The 14,636-nt window shown below is 30.7% G+C and overlaps 1 protein-coding gene across 5 annotated transcripts; it reads left to right on the plus strand.

Moving 5' to 3' along the window:
• Positions 1–1,651: 1,651 nt before the first annotated feature.
• Positions 1,652–14,104, plus strand: LOC136269645 (angiopoietin-2-like). 5 transcript variants are annotated; one of them, XM_066067186.1, is made up of 9 exons: positions 1,652–1,788; positions 2,383–2,543; positions 3,568–3,630; positions 7,729–7,776; positions 8,663–8,728; positions 10,234–10,385; positions 11,017–11,113; positions 11,410–11,583; positions 13,296–14,104. In XM_066067186.1, exons 2-9 carry the CDS (start codon positions 2,417–2,419, stop codon positions 13,526–13,528), a joined length of 960 nt encoding a protein of 319 aa, XP_065923258.1. In that variant the 5' UTR covers positions 1,652–1,788; positions 2,383–2,416; the 3' UTR covers positions 13,529–14,104. The 5 variants fall into 5 exon arrangements, with proteins under 5 accessions (XP_065923258.1, XP_065923261.1, XP_065923264.1 ...); XM_066067189.1 differs by having other exon boundaries at positions 8,663–8,710; XM_066067192.1 differs by lacking the exon at positions 7,729–7,776.
• Positions 14,105–14,636: the final 532 nt, after the last annotated feature.

The following is a 14,636-nucleotide window of genomic DNA, read 5'->3' on the forward strand; positions in this document are numbered from 1 at the left end:
ATATAAAACCTTGATATGTTACAAAAACGTACATCAGGATAGTGTTTATCAATGTGAAAAGTTTCCCGTCCATGGCATGATTAAGGCATTCCTGGACCGAATTGCCTTCGCTCAGTGATCCGGCCAACTGCAAACTTATCACAATGTTATTTTAACGCTTCGCATTGCTTCTATGTTTTAAACACTTTACAAAGGAACGGAAATCAGAATTTGTTTATCATTTGCCATCGTTTGTTTAGATTTCAAGAGGTGAAATGTTTCACATTCACTGATTGAAATAATTCATAAACAATATTCAGGAACTTGATAGGGAAATGTTCATGAAATTCATATGAAGTTAAAATTGAACAATTTGATTCATGAATATGAGTTCATGAAAAGAAGTTGATGAACTTCATGGATTATCATCTTTCATGAATAGTTCATAAACAGAAACATTCATGAATATTCATAATTAAAATTAGTTTAAGAATTATATTCATAAATCATTCATCAGTATATGAACATGAACTATGCACTGACATGCACATTCTAACATACTACATTTTGTTTATAAAAATCTAAAATATGACATAAAAAAATCACTTAAAATACTTTACTTTTATATAAGAGTACCCAATATCGATGTATTACATAATTCTTATGCATTGCTCATTGAACATGCAACAACATTGGTAATGTGTGTTATTATGTCATATATAAATCACAGAAAAAAAGGCACAGGGGTGGGTGGGGGGTAGCACCCTCCAAAGAGGTACCTTATTGGTACTGATTTCTGGTATGGTGTATGTACGGTTCTCATTTATGTCTAGTATTTGGTTATGATCTGCTGGACAATTAGGGTTTTTTTTATGATGTATAGTATTTAATGTTTACTTTTCTAGTTGTGTGCATTTTTCGCAATTTTTTGCAATTTGCTATAAAATGACATGATGCTTGACCTATGCTTTTTCCACAAATGCATGTAACTCTGCATGATATGTTTATGTTCTTAGTTTTTGTTTCATGATGTGATAATGTTCACATATTTTATAGTTGATATGGGACATGATTCATACTTAAAAGTATTATCTCGTAGCGCACATATGTACCTTTACTTGTCATTAATGTTCATTCCCATGTTTCTGAAAGTCTAGGTTGCAATGTTAAGCAACATTCTATGACCGAAAAGAAATGACATTTTAACTGGTGTGGTTTTTTTTATCGGCTCTATGCAGACCTCAACGATTTTTTTGTGAATAAAAGTAGGAGATCAGAAAAAATATTATTAGAATACTGATCGGGAGAGGACTGGTGCACTACACGCAAATGTGTTTACGCAACGTGCATATTATTGTTAAATAAATGTATTCCAGACATGGACTTTATTGATCTATGTAAATCAGATATGAGAACATGAGAAGAGTGATAAATAGTTAAATACCTCCATTCGCATTTAAAGAGACATTATATAACATCAGATCAATATCGTTGCAGTTTCTTATAAAGACTTATGATTTAAATATGTTGGTCATGTTATTTAATAACTCTTTCAACAGTGTGAATGAAAACATTTCCCTGTAAGTTTTTTTTTTTTAAATTATGTTGTTTTTTTTGGTGTTGTTTAAGTGACATCTGCTTTGTGGGCCTTTTGCAAAGAAAACCAACGTAGAGTCCAACAAGGAAGACAAAATAACTCTTTCAATATCTACATATGTCATGGTAGACTAATAAGAGATCCATTTTCTGTAGGTATTTTGGCGAGGTCATTACAAGATAATGCCATAAATTCAACGATACTACAAAAAAGTAAGTCTGCGTAAACGTAAATCAATGAGGGTGATTTTTTTCAAGAAAAAAATGCATATCTACCTTTATGATTTGGTTTGTCCGTAATCATTTTCATAAAGTTCTCGGAAATGTGATATGTTACAGACTCGGAAATGCACTCTTTTGTAAAAAGATAAGTATATCATTTTTTATATTTTGTTTTCATGAGAATACCTACAAAAGAATTTTGCCAATCACAAACAGTTTAAAGTAATGTAAAACACGGGCGCTATTTTGAAACAATTAAATTGTCAGAGAGTTCCGAATGAAATCTGATGAACGTTTTACACGGTCCTCGAACGCTTTGCTCGAAACGATTTACACGCTTTGCCCGAAATGCTGCACGCTTTGCCCGAAACGCTAAACGGTTTACACAAAACGCTATAAACAGTTTACACGAAACGCTAAACGGTTTACACGGAACGTTTCTCGTACGAAAGTCGCACGCTTTTTTTGGTGTAGTAGTACGTTTCAGGGTCTGTATAAATTATCCATCCGTAATTAATGTAGGGAATAATAATGTTCACTAAATATGTAAATATTTATACAATATTTTTAATCAATGCGTTTCAGTTCTAAAACAACGATGGACAAATAAGCTTGTTCCATGATGTTTCAGACTATATTTTTTATGATTCTGTATGGTGATATCAGTAGCCAACCTTTATACGAAAACAACCGAGAAGACCGAGTCACAACTAAGCAAACAGAGTTTTATTACCAGAAACTCTATGGTAAGCTAGATCAATTTTACAATGGGTGATACTGTGCCAATATGTGAATGCGTCTGGTCTACTTTACTATCATAAACTCACAAAAAAATAAAATAAAATAGGTGATCTGTCTAGTAAAACTGCTTTTCATTATGCCCCCCAAAAAACCCGAAAATCAAAAAACGCATTTGTATTAAACATATCATTATATATTTTTTTTGGTGAGAATATGTTAGTAAAGTATACCAGTACATGCACATATTTGCGCAATTCGTAAACATGCATGCACGAAAATGTATGAATGTGCATTAGTTTTATGAATGTGATTATTTAAAATGCATGTGTGCACTTTATTCTTCTGTGGTTTTTTTGTTTGTTTGTTTGTTTTTGTTTTTTTGTTTTTATTTTTTATTTTTTTTTATTTTCTTGGTCAATTCATCTACAAATAAATGCACTGTCAACAGAACTTTGCATAAATGCAGTCATCAAATGTTGATGATACCTTTAACGTACCTTTTTGACGTTTAGTAATGTATTCTGTATAGCATGTCAATTAGAGGTCGATTCTATGAACGTTTGGTACAAATCTGCAGTTTTCAAATGCCAACAGTTGGATAACCTGAATACATACTTTCAAATTGCAATGGAGTATCAGCAACACAAAAATATTATTCATATTCTACATAGTAACTGGGGATGAAGGCAACAATGATAATGATAGACACCGAAGAACACAATATTGCCGTTAATGTGGCGCTACTTTGATATGCAGCCATTGGTGCATGGCTATGATATTCTTAAGAATAATATACGCAATACCTTATCAGTTATTGAGTTCTAAAAATCATATCGGTTATCTTTATTAATAAATGAAAACCTATTGAATGTGGAAGAAATTTAAATCTACCCAAAATTAAAAAAAAAGAGTGTTTAAGAAGATCTGAGCGATATAATTTGTACATTAAAGTTATTGATCAGCTGTTAACACCTTTTATTAAGATGGCTTTTCTTTTCTTTTTTCTAAATATGTGTTATTATTATCTAGAACGAGAGATTTTCCTTGAAAACCAAGTTAACAGTTTTATAAAGGAGCTAGACATTTGCAGAGGTAGGTTAAATGCTATTATTTTTTCTTGTTATATAATACTATTAATTTCATTATGTACAATTTAATGTATGCCACATATTTTTATCCGGGTTTTCGATGTCATTTGTCCCCAACTGCATCTTTTGTTTGCAAAAAAAAACCAAAATAAACAAACAAAAAAACAAACAAAAAAAAACAAAAAAACAAAACAAAGTGAGTTACAGCCGGAAACAAAGATGCTAAATGCAGGTAAGGCACACAAAGGGCCGAACAAATTTGGTAGTTATATCATATTTCTGAGGACGTTATAATCATTAAGAACAATAAATACCGACGGATGCGTTGAGAGTGTTTAACATAAGATAAAACTATTAACATTGTGTCGTATATGACTATAGCTGCATGTCCAATATTCAAATTCCTAATGTGTCAGACGAATAAAGTGATGGTTTTTATACACCAAAAGGAAGATTTTAGTTTTAATAAACTGGTTTAAGATCAGTGTCAATAGGAAACAAAACTGGCATGAAGTCAACATTAATCAGTGTAAGTCAAAGCATGACATGTACTGAGCTAATAAGTAAAACGAGTAACTTTTTTGGCGCCCTTTAAACAGAAAATACAGATAATCGAATAATGCAAAATAAACGAAATGCCTTAAAAAGCACATTGTTCTTGTAATAAACAATCGAACATGTAAATCTTAAAAAGTTGCTCTAACTAATTAAGACACCACAGCTAATTGAAGCAAAAAAAAAATATCAGTACATTGAGCTAAAATGATATACTTCAGCTGAGACAATACTTATTTGAGGTTATAAATACATTTTCCAGTGTTTTCGTCTGTGTTGGATTTTATTGATTTTAAAATATGTAGTTTAATTATTTCATTAATGAATAGTTTAACATTTAATCCTACAGTTGCTAGAATTATATGAATGAAAGAAATAAGGAATAATTCCTTAGATATTTTCAGGGGATGAAATGCAGTCGGGTGTTATTGGATTTGATCCCTCCCGACCGTATATGATTCCCTCATCATAATCAGATAATTAGTTTTCATTCCATAATGAAAGGAAGTGCAATTTTGAAGTTTTGCAACAGGAACAATATATTTGTAGTAAACAAACCATTAAAACTTTCAATACGGCAAGGACATAAGTGTGTTTAAGACTACAGGATTATATTGGCAATTTGTAGAATAAAAGTTCCACAAAGAGATATTGGAAGAAACTCAAAGTTCAAAGTTCAGATATTTAGATTTCTAGCTAATAAATAGTACATGGCAAAAATGTTACATACATGTATAAAGTTTAAGCAGATGTGATAAAAAATGCTGGTCACCCAGCATCCTTGAATTCGCACTTCTATCTATATACAACTTAAAGATTCAAAATAATTCATGCTTATGTTTTCCGTGATTCCATTTCAAATAGGCGTTACATATTTGTATTAAAGGTCACTCTAGAGTTCATTGATATATCAATGATTGATCAGAACGTTGTAGACCAGGTTTAGATACATGTTTTTTCAATACTTTAGTCGATCCTGTTTAACTTCTGTATATCCGCAGATAAATATACTAGATGTGTCATTAAATCGCAGATATACCGGTATATCGCTTATTTTTCAATGTGTAGGATTAATTTACTACTGTAATTTATGCACAGGCATTTGCTGTTATAACTACTATACCGGTCAAAACTAAGCGTGGGGAAAACGGTGTGGTGCAATTAATATGTTTTACGGTGCGACCGTTTGGGCGAGCACAGCATGTGATCAAACAATGAATTATAATAAATTAATAAAATAAAATTAACAACGTGAAATTTGAATGCCAAAAAATAAAACATACCTATTTTTCAGTAAATTTTCATTATTCATAATTTATAAGATTTGTTATAATTTATTTATTTATATGTAGAACAATAGTTTAATCTCAGATACAATGTTGTTAAATAATAAAGATTTTAATATATAAATATTCATTGCACTGCATCTCCTCTTTTAAAGTGATTGTGATTATGATTGATTGATTGATTTCCCCCTTTTTTTTGCAGTAGACATTTTTTCTCAAACTCAAACAAAAAAGAAATAATTAATGTTTAATTTCATTTTTAATTTACGCTTAAAAATATTTGCTTATCATGTTAAAAGAACATGGTGTTGCCCCCCCCCCCCCCCCCCGCATGTAATAAATGGAAGTGAAAATAAAGAAACCATTGAACTGCTAAAGAGCTGAAGGATTAGAATTTTCATGATTTATTTTTCTTTTTGCTTGCAAAGATTTTTTGGATGAGGCTGCCATCCACCCACCCACTCCCTTTAAAAAAAAGCGCTGCTACGTATAACGTTACGTTTCAGGAAATTACCGTAATTATAGTGAATAAAATATTTGTGAGCATTCATCCAAATTAGTGCAATTTACAACTGTTTCCTGTATCTGAAGAAATGTCCTTATTCGTCAGCTGTTCTTTATCTTAGCCTTTGCAAGATTTTAAGAGGATTTTGGTCATTTCAGCAGATTTACAATAACTTCAATTAGAGTAATTTCCCCTTATCAGTGCTTATTGTGACGTCAAAGCTGACGTTGGTTAAGTATCGTCTTACTCTGTAAAACTCCCCTGAGAAATAAAAGTATGCAAAGTATACTGTTTTATTTACTTAAAAAGCACGATGTTCTTAAAATTACACATCTTATAAGCTTTTCAAAGGTTTTATTTTGATTCTCGGGAGAACGTGATGTTGGAACGTGAGGTTGGAAACCATTGGTACTATGAATTGTGGGTCAAAATTTACTGACTCCGAAAAAATATATCGGATCAATGTGTAAACGTTTGTGACGTCACACGATTATTTTTGATTGAAAGTGTACTGAGGTGAACTTTAGAGGTAACATTGACTGTATGTCGCTTACATCGTTATTGTTTTTACTGTCTAAATTTGTCTTGCTCATTCTCGTGAGAGTGTGAAGTGATAAAAATTGCCATGATTACAGGGAACTACTGAGACGATTAAAACGATGCATTACTGGTCCGATTTACTGACGCCAAAAAAATCCGTTAAATGAATGTGCAACTATAGTCCGAATTTTCTATTCACACACGCCTTGCCGGTAGAGCTCGCTTCATATTGCCGAAAATTAATTCTCACGAGACGGACATAAAGATATACCCGGCAGTCACGTGTCATGTTTAAACCAATGAAAGTATGAAATTTCAGTTTGAGGGAAAACAATGAAATTCTATACCCACTTATTCTCCCATATGTTCTTTTTTCGTAGTGGTTTTGGCAATTGATTCAAACTTTCCGTATAGCTGAAGTTTATAATGACGCTCTACAAAAAAGTTCGGTTCTGTTACTTTTAATTAAGAAGTTATTAATCATCGAGTTCGACTTTCGTTATTCTAAATCATCAGGTGATAGAGTTATATGTTTTTGATCGGGTTGGTGCTACGCCAATAAGTCGAATTACCCTAATGTACCAAAATAAACCATTATGAAGCCGGTATGATTTCCATGTACTTAGAAATAGACCACACCTGTTGTGTATATCTTGCATATCATTTGTTAGTGTCAGGCTTGTTCTCTAGCTAAACAATATAATATGATTATATATTCACAAACAAATAAAACAAGATATGTGTATCTTTAAAAAAATTAAGTAGTATCAACTAAATTTTTGTACATGTATATCAGTTTGTTAGATAAAAGAAACAGCCAAATCGTCTTTTATGGAAGTTTGAGCCTGGCATATGCATCACCATGAATATTTCGTGTTGTCCTTGACTTTTCTAAGGTTGATGAAGGTTTCGATCAATCGATAAACGGGGCGTAGATTTCAGTTTCGTTAGTTTCTACAGAGCTTTGAAATGCAATCAATTTTTGTACAAAATAGTGAGAATCATACTTTGTGGATGTAAATATGATAATATGCCTCCTTGAAAACCTAATATAATTGGAGTAGTGAAATTGTACGATTTATGAGGAAAACAACAGTTTTTAATTATGTAATCTATATAAACTATAAATCAATAGGAAACCAAGGCTGCACGTATAATTTCTGTGATAATATTTTGCATTTCTAAAATAAGGTTACTATTTTTCATGAATCATCAGACTCGAAGACATCTATGGAAAAACTGACAACACCAAATCCAATGTCTGGTCAGAATAAATGACTCTTTTTCTGTTTCACTAAAATGTATGATTATTTAAAAAATACACAAACAGTTGTGTTTTTATGTTATAAAAACACAATGTCCTATATAAGGTAATGGGGTACAACAGTCTCATTATAAATAATTGATAAGTAACACCTGCATATGCTAGGTTTTTTCCGTCATGCGATCTGTTACAAAAATCACAATTGCAAAAATTGGGCTGATCGTGGGTTGTATTTTTTTGAAAATTTAGATTTGGACACGATGTGATTTAAATTAAAACGTTTAATATCATCACTTTACGTTTAAACCCGCCGTTTTAATGATAGAGGCGAAGCTTTATCGATTTCCAAATATATGCCAATTTATTTATAGTTACCGTTTTTAACAATCTATTTTACGGATTTTCTTTATGAATTTAATAACCATACTTATTTTTTTTTTTTCAAAACACCAGTTTCAACAACATTATATTTCATATCTAATCAGAATGTTTCCTTTGGTAATAATACATAAATTAAAATGTAATGTAGACTAGATCTCTATGAAATATTTTAATTTATGTACGTATATGTAATAGATAAAAAAATATATATGTTCGGTTCAGTCAGTTTCTACAGAGCTTTGAATTGCAATCAATTTCTGTAAGAAATAGTGAGAATCATACTTAGTGGATGGAAATAAAAAATATGTTCCTTGAAAACCTAATATAATCTGAGTAGTGAAGTTGTAAGATTTATGAGGAAAACAATAGTTTCAAACACATATGTATTCTGGTATTCCTAACTTTATATATTATTAATCAATTTGAAACAAAGGTTGGCCTTATAATTTCTGTGATAATATTTTGCATTTCTAAAATAACTTTACTATTTTTCATGAATCATCAGACTCTACGACATCTATGGAAAAACTGACAACATCAAATCCGATGTCTGGTCAGAATAACACTCTTGGTAAATATGCTTAAATAAAAATAATTTTTATAACAAACTTACTCTTTTTCTGTTTCACTTAAATGTATGATAATTGAAAAAAATGCATGAACAATCGTGCTTTATGTTATAAATACACAGTGTCCTATATCAAGTCAGTATAAATATTGGTACATATACATTTATGAACGGTCTGATTTCAATTTGCTTGTAATATGATACAAAAGTCACATTATAAATATTTGTTATGCAATTGTTTGTGTGACAATTATTGGTATTATAATACGAAACCAAACCCTACGAATTGATAAGCAACTCCTGCTTTTGCTTGGTTTCCTCTGTCTTGCGATTTGTTGCGAACACCACAATTGCAAAATCGGAGCCAATCGTGGAATTTCTCAGAAAATTTAAATTTAGACACGATGTGATTCAAGTTAAAACTGCATTTTCAATAATAGAGGCGCAAACTATCGCTTTCCAAATACGCCCAAAGTTATGCCAACTTTATTTATTTTTTTAAAAAGATATGTTATGGATTGCTTTAACTAATAATTTAACAACCATATTATTTTCTTTCAAAACAGCAGTCTCAACGATTGACTTCCAAACTTTCACAACATTATATTTTATATCTAATCAAAATGTTTCTTTTGGTAATAATACATGAGTTAAACTGTATTAATGGCTTGAGATCTTTTTAAATATTAATCATTTATTAATATGTGATAGATGACCAAAATATAAACAAATTCCAAACTCCACTATAACATAAATTTTAAAAGTTATGTTTGGTTAAACACTTCGATATATTTGGATAATGAAAAACACTAATAGACAGACAATTAAGATCAATTCTATGTAAGAATCAAGGATTTATAAAAGGGTCCGGCCACGCATAGTCACCAATTTTCCCTGTATTTCATACATGGACACACCTAGGTGTGAAACGCAATAAAGCACTAAACGTTGGTTGCTAGGGGTAACTGATGCCATAGTAATCGAGGCTAAAGATAGAAAAATAGCAAAACTTACCTAATTTGAAGGTAATATATATAATATATATACAAATATATATATATATATATATATATATATATATATATATATATATATATATATATATATATATATATATATATACCTTAACCGGAAATAAAAGTTTGATTGGTTGGGATGACTAACGCCAGCAAATTGAATTCATTTCAACATACATGTATAGCTAAACTTCCCTTATCTATGATCAGAAAGTAGAGGTATATATGAGGTAAAATATATCTTTTTTTTCGAAAGTACAGGTATAATTCCATTTATATACTTTAACACCCAATATCAATAAAAAAAGAAAAGAAAAAATAAAATTCGTTTTGATACTTATAACCAGATAGAAAACAAAAATAAAAGTCATGTACACTTGACATTTTTTGAAGTTTTTTGAAATGTAATATTATTCATCTAAAGATTGTTTTAAAAGTTTTTATAAGCATATTTGACTGGTTAAATAGCTTACACAGCGTTTCTTTTCAAAGCGGAGACATTGCCATTAGATTGCAAGGAAATATATATGAATGGCATAAGAAAATCTGGTGTTTACACCATCTACCCGTGGAAGAAAAGTGACCCTTATTACCGCCCTCTCCAAGCCTACTGTGATATGGAGACAGAAGGAGGCGGGTGGACGGTCAGAATTAACACTCAATAATTTTTCTTAAGAAAAAGACAGGGCTTTCAAATAAAACAGAAAGGAAAATAAAATGTTATAGAATTGGGGTGTGCCTAAACTACACAAGTTAGTGCCTACAAATGAAAAATCTAACGGCAAAAAGGGGGTTTTATCAGTCCTTGAACGGATTATAATAGTGCACAGTTTCTGTCCGTATTCTTCCTCTGTTTTTTTTTTATAATGGCGATGTATACCGGTATCAATTATTAAAGGTATTGAATATTAGAAAGCTGCCAATCTACCAATCTCTGACTCATTCATCTTTGTTGATATTTCTACTAATTAAGATAACTATTTAACATAGAAAACATATGATATATTCTATAGTTCATTTTATTTAGCACACCGAGTATAAGTGTTATAAGCACTAGTCCGTCTTCCGTTGCAATGTATCTCTTAAATGTTTTATTTATTAATACAATACAAACAATTATTATAAGAAACTTATTAACAGAGACTTACATACACTGTTAATATATACATACACACACACACATGTATATATATATATATATATATATATATATATATATATATATATATATATATATATATATATATATATATATATATATATATATATATGCAGGCAATGCAGAGACGAGTAAATGGAGAAGAAAGCTTCAATCGAAATTGGACGGAGTACAAACTTGGATTTGGAACACCTTATGGTGACTATTGGATCGGTAAAGAATATTTACTTTTTTATGACGCAGTGGCGGATTCATATGGGAGGAGGTTAAGCCACTTCTATCTTTAAAAAAAATATAAAAAATTGGTCCGATTTTGGTCTTTTTACAATTCGACCGTTGAAAGTTATAACAATATGTAACAGAACAAGACACTCATGTTATTGTCTGCTCCAACTCATGGGCTGTTACTGTTTTACCTATGTAAAAATAATTTACAGTTCATAATTTATCTGTTCAGTTAATAAGTAGCTCGTTCGTTACTTAGGATTATATATATTTTATAATTTCAGGAAACAATGCTATACGTCAGTTAACGTTTGGACGAAATTCGTCTTTGCGTGTAACAATAACGCCAATGGACGGTGGTGTTGTTTCTTTCAGGATGTATCATCAGTTCTACATTGATGGCGAGGACCAAAACTATAGACTGCAAATTGCAAACCCTGGAAGTGGAAATATACCCTGTAGGTACATCAAATCATGTGCTTAGATTGACTGTTAGTAACTATTGTCATTTAAGTATAGTAAAAAACAAACCTTATTTTTGATTTTTCCTATGATTGTCGTGCAATAATAAAATTATATATGAACGTTGATAATAATTGTTATGGCAACATATACAAGCTGCTTTACAATTAAAACAAGATATCTGTGAGCCAATGCTCACTAGTGATACTCCTTCTCTGGTGTGAATACGTAAAATAAGCAAAGTCGACATTAAACAGAAAGCTGGCATCCGATTAGTACAGAAATATATCCCACAATATGGCATGCCTAAACAGATAGTGTGTTAAAATTTCAAGCATCTGCAATGAATCTGCAATGAATGCTGAGAAATCTTTGAGGAAAATTTGTTTGAAAATTTTGGTTTTTCATTTCATTTTGTAAATAGTGTGCATAATAGTGTTTTAAAGTCGCATTCAATACTTTTCTTGTTGAACTTGAAATCTACATTTATCAAAATACGTTTTTGGTGACCTGTACCTGTATCATAACTTGTTTTGGGATACGTTATGTTCTTATAAAAAAAAAAATAATAAGCTAGCGGTTAATTACATGCAGTTGAAAATTGTTCGGTTTTCTTTTATTTATTTAGCACAAGAAGTAAAAACTAATGGAGTAGATTCAAAACACAATAGAGTACATTTTTTAACATGAGGCAGTCCAATAAGAAGACAATGAAATAAATGTTTTAAGTAGGTTACAATCCTCAAACTGTCCATTCCGTGAGAAAAAAAGAACTATTGGAGGGCCTAACGGCCCTCCAATAGTTCTTTCTTCTCACAGAATGGACAGTTTTCGGCATGTAACCTTTACATACTGAATTAAAATTGGATTGATAAGATAATGTAGAACAACTTTTCCAGCGACACCATTATCGAAATATTAACCGTTTTTTAGTTATAAAGCAAAGACTTTCTCGGTGCCAATATCCCTTTTTGAAGGGGCGAGCCCCTTTTGTATGGTCTCAATAAAAGCCTTAACATTATACACAACTTTTGTGTTACATGTATTTAGAAAATAGTTACGAAGCTAAAATGTTACGAAGCTAAAAGATTAGTTTAATTTAGCTATTTTTATAACATAGATTTCGATTTACAAATTCAAGTAGTATAATTGGAAAAACCTAAAAACAAAAAATCTGAGGACAATATTCAAAGTGTCAATGATAAAGATTTTTAAATTTAAATTATCTGATACGAACCATTTCGGAGCCTTTGTCTGGAAACGAATGTCACTAAAATTTTAGATAAAGGGGAATAACTCAATACCGGAAGTTGCAATTTCAAATTTTTACAATATAGTTTACAAAATACCTTGAAAATTTGAATGAAATCGAATGACAAACAAATAAGTTATTGGGGTTTTATATTTAAAAACGTCTAGAAGAAGGATAAAAATAATGAAGAATTACCATCCGAATCAGTACAAGGTCCTCCGTGGGAAACGGAAGACCTTAATAAGAAATCAGTTTATTAAAAATCATTTCTTTTTTAAAGATGTTTCTAAACGATTACTGTTTTCAAAAGAGCAGTAAGACCGAAATGCAATAACTTTTATACATAAAAGCAAAACAATTGAATATCAAGTGTTATTTGTTTATCATAAGAAAAGCAACCAAAAAGGACACATCATAAACCTAAAAAAATGGTTAAAAATGTTTGTTTTTTTTCAGCCATAAATCTGATGGGGAATCCACAGAATTTTTCTACATTCGATGCCGACAATGACGGGTCTTCATATTTTCACTGCGCAGCAAAATACTTAGGAGGCTGGTGGTTTGGTGGGTGTCATAGTGCCTTTCTCAATGGTCTTTGGCACTCGGAAGACTGGGGAAGTCCGTGGTATCCGCCATATGGAAACGGGAGCCAAGTGAATGGAACATCTATGTTGATCAAATCACATTAAAGGATATAAATATCAGTTTACAAGAACAAGTTAAATGTATGTTGTGTAACAACACATAAAATTCGTTCTTCACAAGTTTATGCATATGCTTGATAAATATACCCTCAACATATAGTTTATAACATAGTTTTAAATTCCGTACAATATTAGTTGCGTTTTAGTAAACTTTGGACAATGGTACACGATGTGTATGTCATTTTGCTACCAGATGAATTAATAGATTTAAAATCAAAATTTTATTCAAATCTTTAATTACTTTACTATACTACTGAATCTTTATTAAGAGTAGAATAAGGTAACATCTTAATAAGATGTTTTTGTTTTCACACAGTCAGTTACAAGTCAACAAAAAAGAAATGAATATTGACACTGGGTGTTTATTTCTGAATTGGTATGGTATTAGTCTTAGGAGAAAAATAGATATTGTCTTTATAATTTTTATGTACAATACTGTTTACACAAAGTATATATGATGCATTTAATATTTTGAAGTTTAAGATTACAAGCATTATGAAGATCACTTTACTGTCGATCACATTTTAAGTAAATTGATAAATAAATTTCATTTTTATATAGTGGCAGCTTTCTAGTCAATTATTTATAATGTTTAAATGTACTAAAAGATGGCACAGAGAGAGAGTATTATCACGACGAGACCGTTTTCATATATTTTACTGTATAACTGCAAACATTTGTATCTATGTCGCCTTTTCATCATTAAAAGAGTAAATCCTAAATTAACCTCATTGTCCAAAAACGAACATGAGCACGGTCATAGACGATTAGACCCAAACATCATATATTTATCATTATATTAAAATGAGTACTTTAGAATCATTAATTTTCGTAGGGGCTAATTTTTGTGGACTGCTTAAATTTTACAGGTTCGCGGTGACGTAATTTCGTGTATTCTCTTAAATCTACAAAAGAAATAAGACTTTCTTAACCTAATTTATTAATTCGTGGAGAATGTTAATCCGTGGATGAGAGGTACTCACGAATTCAATGAAAATTGAGCCACCACGAAATCTAATGATTTCACATAATTTAATATTGATCAATAACTCAAACGAATAAATTTTATTGCCTTATGTTAAGGACTTTAAAC

Source organism: Magallana gigas, chromosome 1 (assembly GCF_963853765.1).
Source record: "Magallana gigas chromosome 1, xbMagGiga1.1, whole genome shotgun sequence".
In the NCBI taxonomy this organism is placed as follows: Eukaryota; Metazoa; Mollusca; class Bivalvia; order Ostreida; family Ostreidae; genus Magallana; species Magallana gigas.